The sequence below is a fragment of the Amblyomma maculatum genome, chromosome 1, assembly GCF_055883805.1.
Source record: "Amblyomma maculatum isolate TAMU_Amacu chromosome 1, ASM5588380v1, whole genome shotgun sequence".
NCBI lineage: Eukaryota > Metazoa > Arthropoda > Arachnida > Ixodida > Ixodidae > Amblyomma > Amblyomma maculatum.
In genome coordinates this window covers 341,738,538-341,753,581 of record NC_139344.1, presented here as the reverse complement: position 1 = coordinate 341,753,581, position 15,044 = coordinate 341,738,538, and the positions used below count along the sequence as shown (strand labels likewise).

The following is a 15,044-nucleotide window of genomic DNA, read 5'->3' as shown; positions in this document are numbered from 1 at the left end:
AGGCAAGTGTTTGTAATTAACTCTAGCCCGTACCTGATTGCAATGAAAGGGAATCCTCACCAATTATTGGTTCGAGCTCAAATTGAGCTGGTTAATGGTAAGAAACCTACCACGGTTGAACCAGCAGCCTTAATTTCAGAGGGAAACTTCAAAACTGGTTCCTTCAAGCAGTTCGTTGTAGAAAGCCAAGCATGGACGAGGGGACGCGCACGTGGGCGCGAGAAAACTGTTGTCCTCTCTTATGGCCCACAGAAACGAGAAGGCATCTCTCCGTTCGCTAACAAGAGCGCGAGGACGGCTCCTTTGAGGCGCACAGTCGGGGAGAAGCGCGGAAAGCCCAAACAGGCCCCAGCTTCGGACCCCAGCTGCGGGACGGGGGGCGACAAACGCATGCACCAGCGCAGGCGGCACACAAGCGGACCATTTTTTTGTGTTCTCGTTTGGCCTGCAGCGCAGCAGTCGCAGGCTTTTATGCGAACGCGAAAACGTGGGCGCGGCGCGCGGCACGGTACCAGCAGGGCAAGCAGGACCGCAAAGCCCAAGCCTGAACAGAGGAGTGAGAGGAGGTTTGAAGAAAGCGCGGAGAGCGGCCCAGCAACTTACGTCCTCTGGTGGTGACTCTCGAAAGCGCGTTTACATCACGTGACTTCCTTCGGCCAACCGGAGCGCTCCGACATGGGCGTGCGTTTGTGTATGGACGTAAGATTCGTCTGCATCCCGCGAGGAGCGCAAAACGCAAGCAAAAAGACGCGGTCGGCCCCCTCCCGCTCAAGCAACCGCGGCGGCGGCGAGCAGTGACTAGCCAGTGACGGCCGTGCTTGTGTTTGTAAACGGGTGTGCGCTCGGGGTACCGCGATGTCTCCGGCACTGGACCTGAGCGGCGGTGTGCAAAGGCCACCGGTGTGACTTCAAACGACGCAATGTCGACGTTGCAGAAACTGCGCGATCGGTGACCCGGTGCGGCGGGCCCTCTCGCGCGAGGAGAAGCTCGGCCCCGGGGAGCAAGCAAGCTTCTTCGGCCACGGCGGCCGAGCCCGCTCCGCCAACATGGCGACCTTCTCCCATTGGGTCTGGGTCGTTGTTTGGACACAGTTCGTGCTTTTCCTGACGCTTTCGGCGCCTGCGGACGGGCAGAGGATGTACTGCCCGTCCAAGTGTCTGTGCCTCGGCCAGTTCTTCGACTGCAGACGGCGGGGATTGACAGAAATACCCAAGGATTTACCGGCGTGGGTCGAGATCTTGTGAGTACTGGTGACAGTTTTCTTCGTTTCGCTTTTGGCGATTCGCTGCAGGTGACTGCAAGCTGCACAGACCACACGTGGAGGTTGATCGGCCCATCGCTACCCGGTTGCCAAATTGCGGACGTCGTTGGCGAGCTACTATTGTTCCTTGCTCTGCCATAAACGTCAGCCTAATAGATTGCACGGTTCCGTGCGTGGGACATGCACTGCTGTTGTAACTCATCGCTGGTCGCCACCAATCATTTAAGGATCTCGCGCCGAATAATGCGTCACGGTTACGCGAGTCGCAAGCCTTCATTCGAATGAATATGTATCGTGGCTAAACAGTTGCATCAACACGAAACGGCAGCCGAGCGCGTCCGGCGGTTCTCCGAAGCTGGTTGCGGCGTCCTTCGTTAAGCCTAACGGCTCTCTCCGGCGGTCTCCCGCGATAGCTTTTGCGCGTAATTAGCTCTTCGAGGTCGTGTTATTTTCTTGTTTTTTTTCCGTCGCTCTGCACCACGTACGTACCTTATAGCGAATGGTTCTTCTGGCCGAGTACTGCGGCGGTTGACTGCGAGCCTTCGATATCAGCGGTCCGCTTTGCCGATTCCGTTACCGTAAGCAATTAGGAGCAGACGTGGGGTTGCCCGGGTCAGCCAGAGTTCGGCGCACGGTCGCATTGGGTTGCTTGGTCGCTGTTCCTTCCGCAACTAGCGGGGGCATTGCAGATAACTTGTTTTTGGTCGTAAATCCCATAGGTATTTGTATTGTGGAGTCGCGCAGTCGGCAGTCTTGTTGCTAGGAGTCCCGTCTGTTGACAGCATTTACTGTTACAGCGTTAGATGCGTTGGGATATCCATTTGGAGTCTTGCATGCGCGAATTATTTGATCCGCGTGGTTGCGGTCTCTGCGCAGCAGCAGCCGTCACACAGAGCCTGGCCCTCGAGCCAAGCAGTTGACAAGCAAAAGCGAAACTTCCAGCCAGGTGTTCAGTGGAGCGCGGCGCGCCGGCGCAACGCAGTCTGCGATGCGTAGCTCGTTGTAACCTTGATTCGTGCTCTTTACGAGCGCCGGAGAAAGGGGGTAACGTGCACTCTTCCGCTAGAACAATGTGTTCCTAGCGCGGGCTGAAGCTTAGCCTCCCTTTCCCAACTTTCCGACCGCGCGGGTTTATTATCAGAACTAGTGGCTCATATTCGACGGCCTTATCGTTGTTTCTGCAGGTGATGTACTTTTTTTTTCTTCTGTCGATTGTTGCAGTTGTACTATAAGCGCAGCTGGGTTTTAATAACCGCGAACTTTTTATCACCGCCCGGTGTGAGCAGGATTTTATTTTTTTTTTTTTTCCTTTTTCAACTTTCGTCAGCTTCATCCCAGTTTTTCACGGCTGGCGCTCAAGCCGTCTACTGCCGTGAACGTGTGCAAGGCTAGGGATTTAGGTCGCGCGTGCTATGTCTCAGGGCTCGGCCTTATTTTTATTTTTGCACAACCTCCACTACCACGTGACGTAATACGAAGTTCGTTGCATGTATGGCTTGTCAGCAGCGTTGGCGTAAGCCCCATAGTGTATATTCGCCAGTCCTTAGTCGCGGAGGTTCCAGCCCCCGTTCCTCAGGCCTGCGTGCCAGGAGCGGGGAGTAGGGGGCCTCCTAAATCGGTGAAATTAAAGTTTAATCATCATCAGAGCGCAGCATTCTGGCGTTTGCACACAGCGAGAAGAAACTGTTACTACAGGCAGAGTAACTGGAGTTTACCCTTCTTTTATAAATTTTTTTTTTTTTTTTTGCTTGCGGTAACTGCAGTGTTATGATAAAAGCCTTGGCATCTGAATGCCCTCGTTTCCCGGGTCTGGACATGGCGGGGGTCGTAAATGCCTCTGCGAACATGCGTCCGCTGCCTAGCGCTTAGTGCGAGCTGACTGGCATGAAAGCAAAAGTAAAGAAAAAAAGATTAGGCTGCTCGAAGCGTGTTCGTTCCAACGTAATGGAGCTTCATTTCCAGCTTGTACGCCGGCCTTTTCATGTGGCATCCGCTTGTCCGACTGCTGTCAGCTGTAGCAAGCGTTCTGAAATGAGCGAAAGTGGAGCGTGAAAAAGAGCGAGAGAGGTACTGTATCTAGGTTTCGAAAGCACCGGCTGGTGCCTCGCCGAAATTCTTTGAAGCAAAGGAACTGTACCATACCATGTTTAAGAGATTTAATAGTGTGATTAAGGCGAAAGCCTTACTTGATCATGTTTGCGAAAACGTGCCCTCAAAGCGTGGAAGCAAATAACGAGTGACGTGACGTCACATTATGGTCACACTTTTTAGCCATGAATGTGTATGCAATGACTAGTGGTACGTCATGTAATGTCATGCCTAGTTATCGGAGATCCAATGTGCATGACTATGGAGTCAGTGACTTGTGTAAGTCAAAGTCATGGCTAGACTCAAAAGTGCTGGGCCATGACTCTCTAGGAGCTACTAAAGGGCAACCAGCGCACATGCTTTCACATTTCTCCAATGCAGATCTCTGCAGAGGTTAGGCAGTTTTAACGCCTTGGCTTTCTGAATTTCGCAGCTTGACGCGCGAGCGCTTTTAGGAACTTCGCGTCAAGATCCTCGACCACGTGATGGGGTGTCGGCCCCCGTTACGCCTGGATTGTATACGCTTTCGTAAAAGGGGAAGAGCATAGCGAAGAAAAAGACGTTCCTCCTGCTCGGCCGTATATCACTACCTGTCAAGCCTTATGAGATGCCTGCAGCGAGCAGTCTTCGAGCAGGAAAAAAAAAAAGAAAACGAAAAATAAGAAATTTGCAGATAAACTTTCCCTTAGCCAGGAGCATTCAGTAAAGAGATGTATCCTGCACGATGTGCCTGAAAACTCGCCCCTGACGGTCGCTCACTTAGCGTGGTATTCAGATTGGTTTTAAAACACGCTCGACGGAACCGGCGTCGGACTTGTGTAACGTCTTTTCAATCTTCTTGGGAATGACTGACACGGCGCACTCTCGCCACATTCTTTGGGTCTCGTTTTTTTCTTTTTCTTTTTTCTTTCTTTTGAGTCAATGCCGTTCTCTTCCCCTCTTCATATCTGTTCTTTATGTTCTCTGTCTCGCGTAGTCTGCGCAGCTGAGGTTTGGGAGTTATGAAATATGCAGTGTGTGTGTGTGTCGGCTCTGCGGCTAAGTGAAAATGAGGTATATACGTAATGTACACCTGTCTGTAAAAAATGGGCCGGATGAAATGAAAGACGCGTGTGGGAGCAGCTGGCAGGACAGATTATTTATTTTCTTTACTTTTTTTTTTTTTTTCGTCCTTCTCTCGGCTCATGAAAACTGTGCGGCGGCAGTTCACTGGGTCGCGCCTTCCGCCGTTTGGCGAAAAATGCCTCGCGTGTGCGAGAGAGCGAGGCGGTCGGGCGACTCTCCAAACGGAGTCACTTCCAGCGCTTCTTTTTCGTTTTGCTTTGGCTTTCTCGTTGGCTCCAGCGTGTGCGTCTTCGCGATGTTTTTTTGCCGTCGTTTGTTCTTAGCAGCGATCCTGGCCTGATATTCGGAGTTGGCACTCTCTCGGCTTGGAGGGTTCCTTACAGCGCGAGGGGAGGTGAAAAAGCGAGGCAAGCCTCTGCTACGAGGTCACTACCTCGCAAAGACGACTGCCCTTTTTTATGCTTTTGTTCCCTCTTACCCCTCGACCTCGAATTTGTCGTTGGAAACATGAGCATCTGGCGCAAAAAAAAGAAAAGGCGCACAGGTCTTTCTTGCTCTAGGGTGTAATATGAAGAAAGGGCAGGTTTTATTTATGCAGCGAATAATGGCGTTTTGTTCGGTCGGAGGCCGACTGTGAAAGCGTGTGGCGAAGTGTTGGGGCATGACTTGCCATAATCTAGGTGTTCGTTTCCTAGGGTTTCTGAGAAACATGAGCGTCATGAGGCACCGGCAGTAATGGTTTGTACATACAGACGGCCAGTGCTTACGCCGCGTCCATATTGCCGCCCTATGGTATGATCCAACTTGTTAGGCCAGGTTTTCCTAGTTTATTAAAATGATTGCTGAAAAGGTATTTCTTTACTTCTCATGTGTGCCCCTTCCGCTTGAGCCTGAGCCAGCAGTATTCCACAAATAACCAAATACAATTCTCTGCACTCTGAGTCGGGGCCGAACTCCTCTTGCATGAAATTCCGCGTGTTTAAGAACGCGTACAATTTGCATGCTTGTTAGCGCTCACATTTAAGAGAGATCCTCAAAATCGACCAGCTTACCTACCGCATGTATTAGCTGGCTGTAAGTGCGAGCTTTAACAGATGACGGCGCTGCGTCCCCGCAACCACCATCGGTTTGCGTAGCGGTTCGCGTTGGCTGCTCGCTTTGTCGCATGCGTTGTATCGGCGGCTGATGATCGTTCAAAGTCCCATTAGTCTCGTGTAGCCAGGTGTGTTTCCATCCATTGTTTGCCGGTACACAAGTGCAGCCACCTTTGAGAAGAGGTACACTACCTCAGTTATCGCCGCCCAAGGTTTCTCCCGTACCGGCGGGAGAGAGTGAAACAGAGGCCAGCGCAAATTCGGTTCTTGCCAAGGTTGTCCAAGGCAACGCGGGCCCCTTCCATCTTTCGTAGTCTCCGTCGTCTCTGGCGCGCGCGCGCGCGCGCGTCGGCTGTTCTCTACCGAGCCTTGGCGCGATTCGCGACAGTCGGTCGCGGTGACTGTGCCAGCCCGGAAAAGGACGGGGAAAGAAACGCGTGAGAAAAAAGCCGTGCGCTTATTGGCACCGGAGAAGGATCTAGGTGACCCTCTCTCCCTCCGCCTGCTCTCTTTCATTCTCTTTTGTGTTTTTCAACCCTGCCGGCTACTTTATTTAGCACTGTTCTCTGGAACGCGCCGCGAACGAATGCGCGTCCCCCCTCCGTCCCTGGAACGAGCGCCGTAGCATTGCTAGCAGTGCAAACTCGCAGTGCAGTGTGCGTCTGGACGCCCAAAGGCTGGCGGTCGGCTGACTGCGGGAGATAGGAAGGGGTGGAGGGGGTAACGAAAATGAAACTGTAGCGAAGGGTTGAAATTGTGCCCAAGTCGTGACTGGGCGGCTGCCGCGAGTTCGGTTTGCGTCGCCCGTGTCCCCGGCACTGCGAGGTTTTTGGTATGCGGCCTCTTTCTGAGTATACATCATAAGGGTGACAGCGGAATAGTGAGCTTGGTAGCTAGTTAGTTGTCGCCGCTGCGAGCGAGGCTGAGGGCGAAAGAAAAGGGCGGAAGTAAGTTAATAAAATAAGAGAACGAAAGAAGGCGGTTATTCCGAATGAGGAGGTGGCAGGGTCACGGCATGCGCGCGCAAATTGCATTCCTTGCGGTTTGACGAGGGCGTTATACTTGTAGGAGGAGAGAACAGGGCGTTTCGGGGTCACCACACCGCTGGTCGTATTCAGTGAACCCATATTTATGGTACAACTGTTTTCAAGAGCACTAGCTTCGAAAAAAACTCGATCTTTCCTGCGTCGCGGTCGACAGCTGCAGAACTGCGCGCTTTCGCTTGCTCCTTTGCGTTGCGTAGTCGCTTGTAGGCCTTTGCATTTGTTTACAGCGGCATGCCACAATCGCCGTCCAGAAGGCTGCCCAGCAACTGTGGCGGCTGTAACGGAGAACGCGCAGGGGTACGATAAAAGCGCCACCGTCCGCGCGTGCGCTTTGGCGTTGCACTCTCGAAACTATAGCTACACTGCTTGTGAAGTTACAGAGCAGCCGTCTCAAAACGGCAAGCGCAATGCGGAAAGGGTTATATCGAATGATGGAAACACCACTCCCACATTATTGACTGGTCACGTAATATATAGAGCCACCAACACTTTCAACTTCTGGTCATTTGGCGATCACTGATGCTGTCGCGTTATGATCAGAATAGTCCGCGGAGCTCGTCGTGCACCAGGCGTCGGTTCACGAAAGCGATTCGCGGTGATTCACGAACGGTCGGCCATGACTGTGGCAAATTCGTGGCGCAGAGCCCGGTGCGGTCAGAAGAGGTGCTGGTAACCTCAATCACAAACGCCTCGGTTGTTTTTCTTTCCTTTTTTTTACGCCTCGGTTGTTTTTCTTTCCTTTTTTTTTTTTTTTTTTTTTCGCTCCAGGCATGTCTGGAACCAGCCATCGTGTGAAGCCCCAGCAACGACTAGGGGATGTGCACGGTTATGACGAAACAAAGTCGGATCCAGAGGGTTTTGCAACTCTGCTTGCGTCTCAAAGTGACGGCGCCGTTGCTACGATCACCGCGGCACATGATCGATCAAGGCGCACAACATCAGCCGCACACGGGCTACGCCGCTCACTCTGCCCCGGGCCCCATCGCCTGAACGACTAATAATTATCCGCTCGATGTGGTACCTGGAACACGCCTGTCTGGCGTGCATGCTGGTTTCGCCACCAACTGGTTCCGCAACGCAACGCGCGGCCATCAGAGTGACACGCGCCTGTTGCAAAGAGCGCATGTGCACCCTTTGTCGAAAGTTTCAAGGCCGGAGTCTTGCCTGGAGGTACGAGGCCCGATTAGTGATTCGGGCATTATCTTACTGAGGGAGTCCAGCTTCGCAGGCTGGTTCCAAGACAGAGATGGGTCATTATCATTATGGTGGCTGTAGCATCATTTCAGTTCCGCTTGCCGAGTCCTCAGCGTAAATGCTAATATTAGGCCAATCCTACCTGCACGGTAGGAGCGCTACATTCATCGTGTTGAAAGGTCAGGCTCAATTTGATGACGGGCGATCCGATCCGGCGGCGCCCCCAGTCGGGATGGCTGCAAACCGACGCGTCAACTCTGCTAAAACCCGTCTTGAAGTGCAAAGGCGCGCTCGCGCTATGCAGGTGCCTTACGAATGTCACTCCGTTGTTGCCTCCCGAGCTGCTCCCGAGTTTGCTCGAGTGCTGATGCCCTGTCGCGAATCTAGCTTGCGTTCCAAGTTTTGAAGCGGCTTTGAAGTAGACCACTTTACAGGCTTGGCGTAACTGGATTAAAGCTCCCCGTAAATGCTGACGGCCTCTTTCCTTGCGTGGGCCGGCGAAAAAGAGCAAACGAAGAATCGACGACGTCAGTTGGACATTTAGCTTTCTGCACTTTATCGTCTCGTCGACTTGAATGGGGGAAGTCAGCGGCATAGCCGTGGGAAGAATTTGCTTGGCAAGCCGTGTATACGGGGCGCGGAAAGCCTAAAATCACAAGGCTAGAAGCTCTTGCGCCGCGCTCTCTTTAGCTGTTGTCCAACGAGCCCCATGCCAAAGGGGCATCACTTATTTAGCGAACGTGGGTTTACGCCTGCGCGGTGGCCACCTTCGTGTCTCATCAGGATGGCTGTTTTCGAAGCTGTCGTCGTCGTCGTATGGTTTCGGAAGAGGGTACGGTTTTAGCTCGACTGTAGGACAGCGCAGGCTGACTGAGCCGCGAAGCTTGGAGCTGAAGCCAGGTTCCTCTCTTCCGTCACCGGCGGTGGAGCCAGACAACGAGCGAAGCCTGTTGCTATACCGGCGGCAGCGTTTGCACCTGGCGTCAGCCCCGTTGCCACCCCCGCGTGCGCGGGCCGTGGCTATGACTCTCTCTCTCAGCTGTGTGCGCCTGTTATCTCCCGGTCGCTGCTGAGCCGGCGCGCGCTGTTTTAACGAGCGGAGGCTCCTTTTACGCAATCGCCGCGAGCTTGCATAAGAGCGGGGCTGCGCCCGTGAGTCGGCTTGGCTGTTGCCGCCGCCGCGTGTGCGGTCGGACCGTGCGCACGTACGCTTTTCCTCTCTACTTTCTTTTCTTTCTCTTCTTTCTTGCTTTTCTTTCTCTACGTTGTTTTATTTTTCACGTTTCTTTACGGGAGCGAGAGGAAAATTACGTGCGCGCCAGGTCAAGACGCGGCGGTGCACGGGGGAGGGAATCAGCCAGTGTGTGCGTGCAACGGGAGCCTTTCGGGCCACCGCTTGATAGCAACGGGACGGCGATGGGCGTGGTTATTCCGAGAATTTCGTTATAAAGGTGGGAGAGAGAGAGAGAGACCGCCGTTGCAGTTGCGCCTAGGGATTGTTTCGACAGCCTTGAATGGAGGAAGAGTCACACACGCGGGTGGCACTCGTCGCTGACTCCCAAGGTCGGTCGTGCGCGCTAGGCGGATGAAACAAAGTGACATTGCGAGGAAGGAATTTGGAAAAAAGACTGGTTGGTAGGTGACTCGCTCAAAGTGTGTTGCTTAACAACAGCTCCGCGGTGATGATTTTCGATGGTGATTTGAGAAGTGCGGCTTGTGTTCTCGGTGTTTGCCCGTGTATAGAACCAGAATGTGTTAAGCATTAAACACAGAAAAAAGGATAAAAAAATAGACAGGAATCACATCCGCCTCCCCATACGGATTATGCGAGCCCGACATTGAGGAGAAAAGCTTGTTGCTTTTCTTTTAAAGCAAGAACATTAATACCCGTATTTTCGGACTTCGTTTGGGGGGGCTCTGAAGCCTTTGAGCAAGCGCTAAAAAAAAAAAAGAAAAAAAAAAGAAAATAAAAAGAAAGATATCTTTTGCGCCCAATTGATTTCGATCCCAGGCGGAGGCAAATACATCATCTTCGCTGGCCACTGCATTGGGCCAGCAAAGAACCAAACTTATCTAAACGTATCAAGACAGCGAAGCAAAGCTAAACGCATCAAGCGTTAACTAAACGAGTGCTAAACATTACTTGTGCTTATATATCTGGGTTAGGCCAGCTAAGTCGGCTTTTATTTTTTTCTTCTCATGCGGGCCGCCTACATTGCCTCGTCGTGGCCTCCTGAGCATTTAGAAACTTTACTGATTTGTTTTTTTTTTTTTTACGCATTAAATGTTGTTATGAAGCGTTAGCAGCGAAAACGACAGCGAGTGAAAATAAACAAATGTAGAGAGAAATTGGTGCATAGATATAGTAGCCGACATTTGGTGTCTTTTGAGCAACAGGAAGACTAGGAGTGCCAAGCGGAGAATTGCTCATTCGACCTGACATGTTCAGTCCGCGGAAAAAAGAAAGAGGGCGCCCCATATGGGGGCGGCAGCTAGTCGTTCTTTCTTCGGCATACTAGTACGCTGAGGGCAAGGTCGTTGGCTGCACGATGTTCGTTGCGTGCCTGTGTGAGCGTATTATTGGCGGGGCGTTGGCTCTTCCCGGTCCTCTGGGGGTCAGAAAAAAAAGGCCGTGTCAGTCTCAAGAGGGGGGGTTGCGCAGATACGCAGCCTTGGCGTCGTTGTGGGCAGGTTTTTGCGGACGAATGCGCGCGCGTGTGTGCTGCCGTCATATGTTGGCGGCAAGGACGAGCCGCATTTCTTTCTGTACGAGCCTGCATCATGCGCCCCCAGCCACGAAGTGCGCTTATAGGTGTGTGTTTTTCCCCCCCTGTCATCCAGCTCTAATGCCGTGGCGCTCTTGGAGGTCCCCCCCCCCCCCTCCCCTCGCCCAAGCATTTGTCCTAACGGCTCTAAACGTGCGTACAAGTACACAGGGTAATCAGATAATCGCTGCTATACTTGCTTCATAAAACGCCGCGAGCGCATCAAGAGGGGCCCTGTTCGCGTAGTCGGTCAATTCGCGAAGTTGGTCTTCCACCACGCAGGAGTAAGGCGCAGGCGATGGACAGTTAAATGCGCGAGCCTCCTACGCTGTCCAGTCCGATTTCTGATTGTTTTCAATAAAATAAGCCGACGACACGGCCTTTCCCCAGCTCGACTGGGTGATGGCTACGCTGGTGGACTACACGCCACGCCGTCTTAGCACCGACGCCAAGACCCAACTCATTGGGTCACGGTCGATAAAGAGGCGCTTTTGTTCGTCTCTCTTCGTCCCGCTCCTCTGCTCCGCAACAGTTTGCTTATGACATACGACGGCTTTGCTTTAGAGAAAATGTCCGGACATTAGTGGGAGCATTGGCTGGTTTGTTCCGCGCCGCGACCAAGCAGTCGATCGGGCGTTACCATCCCGCACTCGTTCTCTCGTCGACGGCAGCCTCGTTTGCGTTGGCCGACCGATCGCGGCCCTTTAGGTCGACTGCCGACCTGGAAAGAAAAATGGCGGTCGTGTGCCCGGACGAGTAGCAGCATACCGCTAAAAAGCCGTGCACCGGTTTGTGTGCGCGTGCGTGCGTACAGAAATCCAAGAGTGTATACCGTAAGCCTCGCGCGCGCCTACGTGCTTGGTGTCCCCGCGCCGCGCGCGCACTTTCTCAGTGCTCGGCTCCTCCTAGTTTCGCGCGACTCCGTGGGAAGAGTGCGGCGGGACGTCCCACGCCTGCCGGGCGTCTCTGGTTTGGCTCTTTGTCTGTTTCTAGTTTTCTTCGTGCTTGGGCCTCCTTCCGCGTGGCTAACGTTTGTCGCTCGACTCCCACGGAGTCGCGCGAGCGAGTTCTGTAGTGAGGCAGTCCGGAACGACGAATACGCACGTGTCCGCGTAATGGGGCGCTCGCCGTTATGTGGTGGACGTTCGCCATCTCGCGAATGCTGGTCACGGAGGCACGTTTGTGGCCCGAGCGGCCTTTGCTGCGCTGCACGCACTGGGAGGGAAAAAGAGGTCCCGCGCATTTTGTGTCCCGCGCCGGCAGTAGCTGCCCGCCACGATGGCGCTACTGCCGGGGCGGTCGTGACGGTGGCGCGGGGGATCATGGGAGGGCGGATATTAGTGCGAATAGAGAACAGCCTCCTTTGGCTAACGCCACCTTTCGTGTTTGAAACGGAAGTGTTTCGGGTTTTCACGTTTAGACGAGAGAAGGCGCTGAACCGACAGAGTTGCGTGCTCTCATATTAACGCCTGGCGTCTTCGAAATGATGTCGGGCCCGCTGTTGTATCCCGGTTTATCCATAAGTCTAGCCATCGAGCAAGAAAAGAAAAAAACACTTGGTCGAGTTTAATGGTCTTAGCATGTAATTGGAGCGGGATGATTTGAGGTCATTTTGATCGCTACTGCTATAAACTATTAGCAGACGGGGGTGGGGGGTGGAACCGAATCCGCAACCTGCTTTTCAATTATAATAAACTTCTTTTCATCCGAGTGAATTTTTCCTGGCCTCGTCTTTTGGCATCAACGTTCCCACGTAGACGTTTCGCGCATCAACCGTAACCAAGGCGCTAGCTTGGGCAGATGGAGGGCATAATTCGGAAATCGCACCAGCTTGGCTCCAGCAATAGACATGTCGCTGTCAGCGGCGTATTTCCGAGCCCGTGCCGAGCAAGTAGACTAGAAAAAAAGAAAGGTGCTGGTAATCCGCGGAAGCGAAGTGAAGGAGAGAAGGAGAAGAAAAAGAATAAGCGCGCTGAGGTAGTGATTGCTCGCTACTTCTATTCCCCTGATTGCAGTGCGCATGACCCCGGTCACGTAGTGCCGCCGCTGCTGCTGTAGGCGTTCACCGCGAACGTGTGAGGAATGCCCTCTTCAGCTCCTCGGGAGATAGCATTGTCTGCTGGTTACTTTTAATGGATCCGATTGCATAATTGCGCACTGCGGCACATTTTATTCGCGCAGTGCAGTGCCCTCGGCTTTGAAACGCCCCCGACTGCAGCGCTACTTCACACGCCGCCGTCGGGGGCTGAAATGCGAAGACGCCGAGATCGAATCCCGAAAGACTGTCACCGCTGCCGGCCGTTAAGCTCCGAGGTTTGGATTTAGGCGCACTGCAAATCTGCAAATGTCGCCCGTGTACAGCGCGATGTCAGCGCACGCTAAGAAATCTCCTCCACAGACGATGAATATTTCTCTCTCCATTCTTTCACCGCTTCCTCCGTCCTTTGCTTCACGGGCCACGCCGCGGTGGCTCAGCCAGGACTCTGGTTTACTTCCGGCCGCGGCGGTCAGTTTCAGTAGAGGCAGAAAGCAGTGCGCCTGTGTACTGTGCGATCGAAATTGTCCAAAGCACTATGCTGGCCAGGGTAGCTTTGGGATCAACCAATACTCTCTCCTACGAATCCCATACAGGAGCGAGAAATGACCCAGCGTTTCCATATAATCGAGCAGAGTTGGTAGCTCCTCGGATCTGTGAGTTCCAAATGGCCAGGTAGCACTATGGTTGCATTCCTTGCCACGTATGCTGCAATGAGAGACGGAAAAATCATGCATATTAGACCCTGTAGCGCAGCCGAATAGCGGTCATTACAGCTCGAAAGGAATCTGAAAAATCGTTCCAGCTACACGGAGTTTAACTAAGGAGGTGTCACTTGGGTCCTTCCTTAATGTACGCGTTATTTACAGGCTTCCCTTCCTTCTGCTTTTAGTACATCTGCTTGAGATTCCGGTAAGCCGAAATTTCAAATTAGACGAGCTTGAATTATTGCGTGGTTGACTTGTGCAACTCTCGCCCCTTCAGTGCAATGCGGGGCGACGGACAACTTTCTGCGCAGATTTGCGCATTCGCATTACGGGAAGGGGTGCGGCCGTTGGGTGCTGTTACTGTGCCGATCGTGCATAAAAGCCAGAGAAATTACGATGGTGTCCCAGAAAAAAACAGCTGGGCGTGTCCTCCCCTTCCTTCCTTCGTCTTGTCATCGGGTTTGCGCAATGTGGGCCTATTGGCGGAAGCGATGCCGGCATCAGAAATTAACGACACCCGAAAACCGGTCAAAGAACGCTGCGGTCGCGAATGCATGCAAGCGGCACTGTGCGTGTTGTACTGTGAAGGACACGCGAATGGTTTCGGTTGCGGGAGGGGAGCGTGCTTGCTCGACGCGGGTTATGTAAACCGCCTTGCCTTGCGTGCTGTGGGGTCGCGAAAAGGCTAATTCCGTTGCTTTTTTGTTCCTGCACATGTAACATTGGGTGGTGCGTGTGCTCAGCGGGTGTGCTGTATAGTTTGCCTGGGCGTATTCCAAGGGCGTTCTCCTTTTTTGATTCGGCACGAGAGTTTCGTGGCATGAGGCATTTATTTCTCGTTTGAAGCATGATTTCATTATGTGCGCGGGCGCCGCTCCTGCTTGTTACGCGCCATGGTCGGTGTGGTTAAGCTAGCTAATTAGCGGGGCTAGTTGGTTGGGCTGCGTGTAAGGCGTGCATCGAAGGTAGGGCTAGCACCACATGAGAAAACACTCGCACTTTCTTACTGTCGAGAGAGCCTTCCTTCAGTGCACGTTAAAGAACCCCAGGTGGTCGAAATTTCCGGAGGCCTCCACTACGGTGTCGCTCATAGCCTGAGTCGCTTTGGGACGTTAAACCCCACAAAATAAACCAAACCAAACCTTCCTTTCCTTTGTTCCTTACATTCGCCGCTGTACCGTGCCTCTCCATGGATGCAGCCCTGATGTGAACGTTCGAGGTGCGCGTAAAACCAATCACGTCTATGTTAACCATATAATGGTTAATAATATTTTAACCACCATCACCACCTCGCTCTGTACACTAAAGTATTTGTTCGTCCACGTACCTAGAGAGAAAATACTATGAAACTTTTTTTGGTGCGTGAAGCCGGAATCGCGTGGCAGCACGTTTGACGACGCGTGGTTTCCGGGTCTTGTCATAGCCTGGGACAATAGATCCTCCACAACGTTGTGTATATATATTTATATATGCTAGTGGTAGTCAGGCGCTATCAGTAACGAAGTTTGCGCAGCGAAAGGAGCCCATGTACGTACGCAGTGAAACAGCCAGTGGACTCAGTTCCTGAAAGATGCCCAAATTTTCCCTTTTGTTCCGGAGCGGCGTTTAATTGGAACTCGCTTCATTTGAAAGCACAGTTTTAATGGCGAACTGGTGCTCAGCTCCCGTCAACATCAGGTTTTATTTTAAATAAATAGTTCCCCGTAATGAAACCTACCGGCAACACTAACGAATCTTCGGTCCCCCCCCCCCCCCCCCCCCTTTTTTTTTTAAATTTTAAATGGAAGT

At 52.7% G+C, this 15,044-nt stretch overlaps 1 protein-coding gene across 1 annotated transcript in view; it reads left to right on the top strand.

The window, feature by feature from the left end:
* Positions 1–719: 719 nt before the first annotated feature.
* The window catches only part of LOC146207606 (uncharacterized), a 90,072-nt gene continuing 75,747 nt past the window's right edge, over positions 720–15,044 (top strand). The window contains exon 1 of the mRNA XM_084589067.1: positions 720–1,241. Coding sequence (XP_084445193.1) covers positions 1,048–1,241 — 194 coding nt within the window. The 5' untranslated portion in view covers positions 720–1,047. The remainder of the gene's footprint in view (positions 1,242–15,044) is intronic.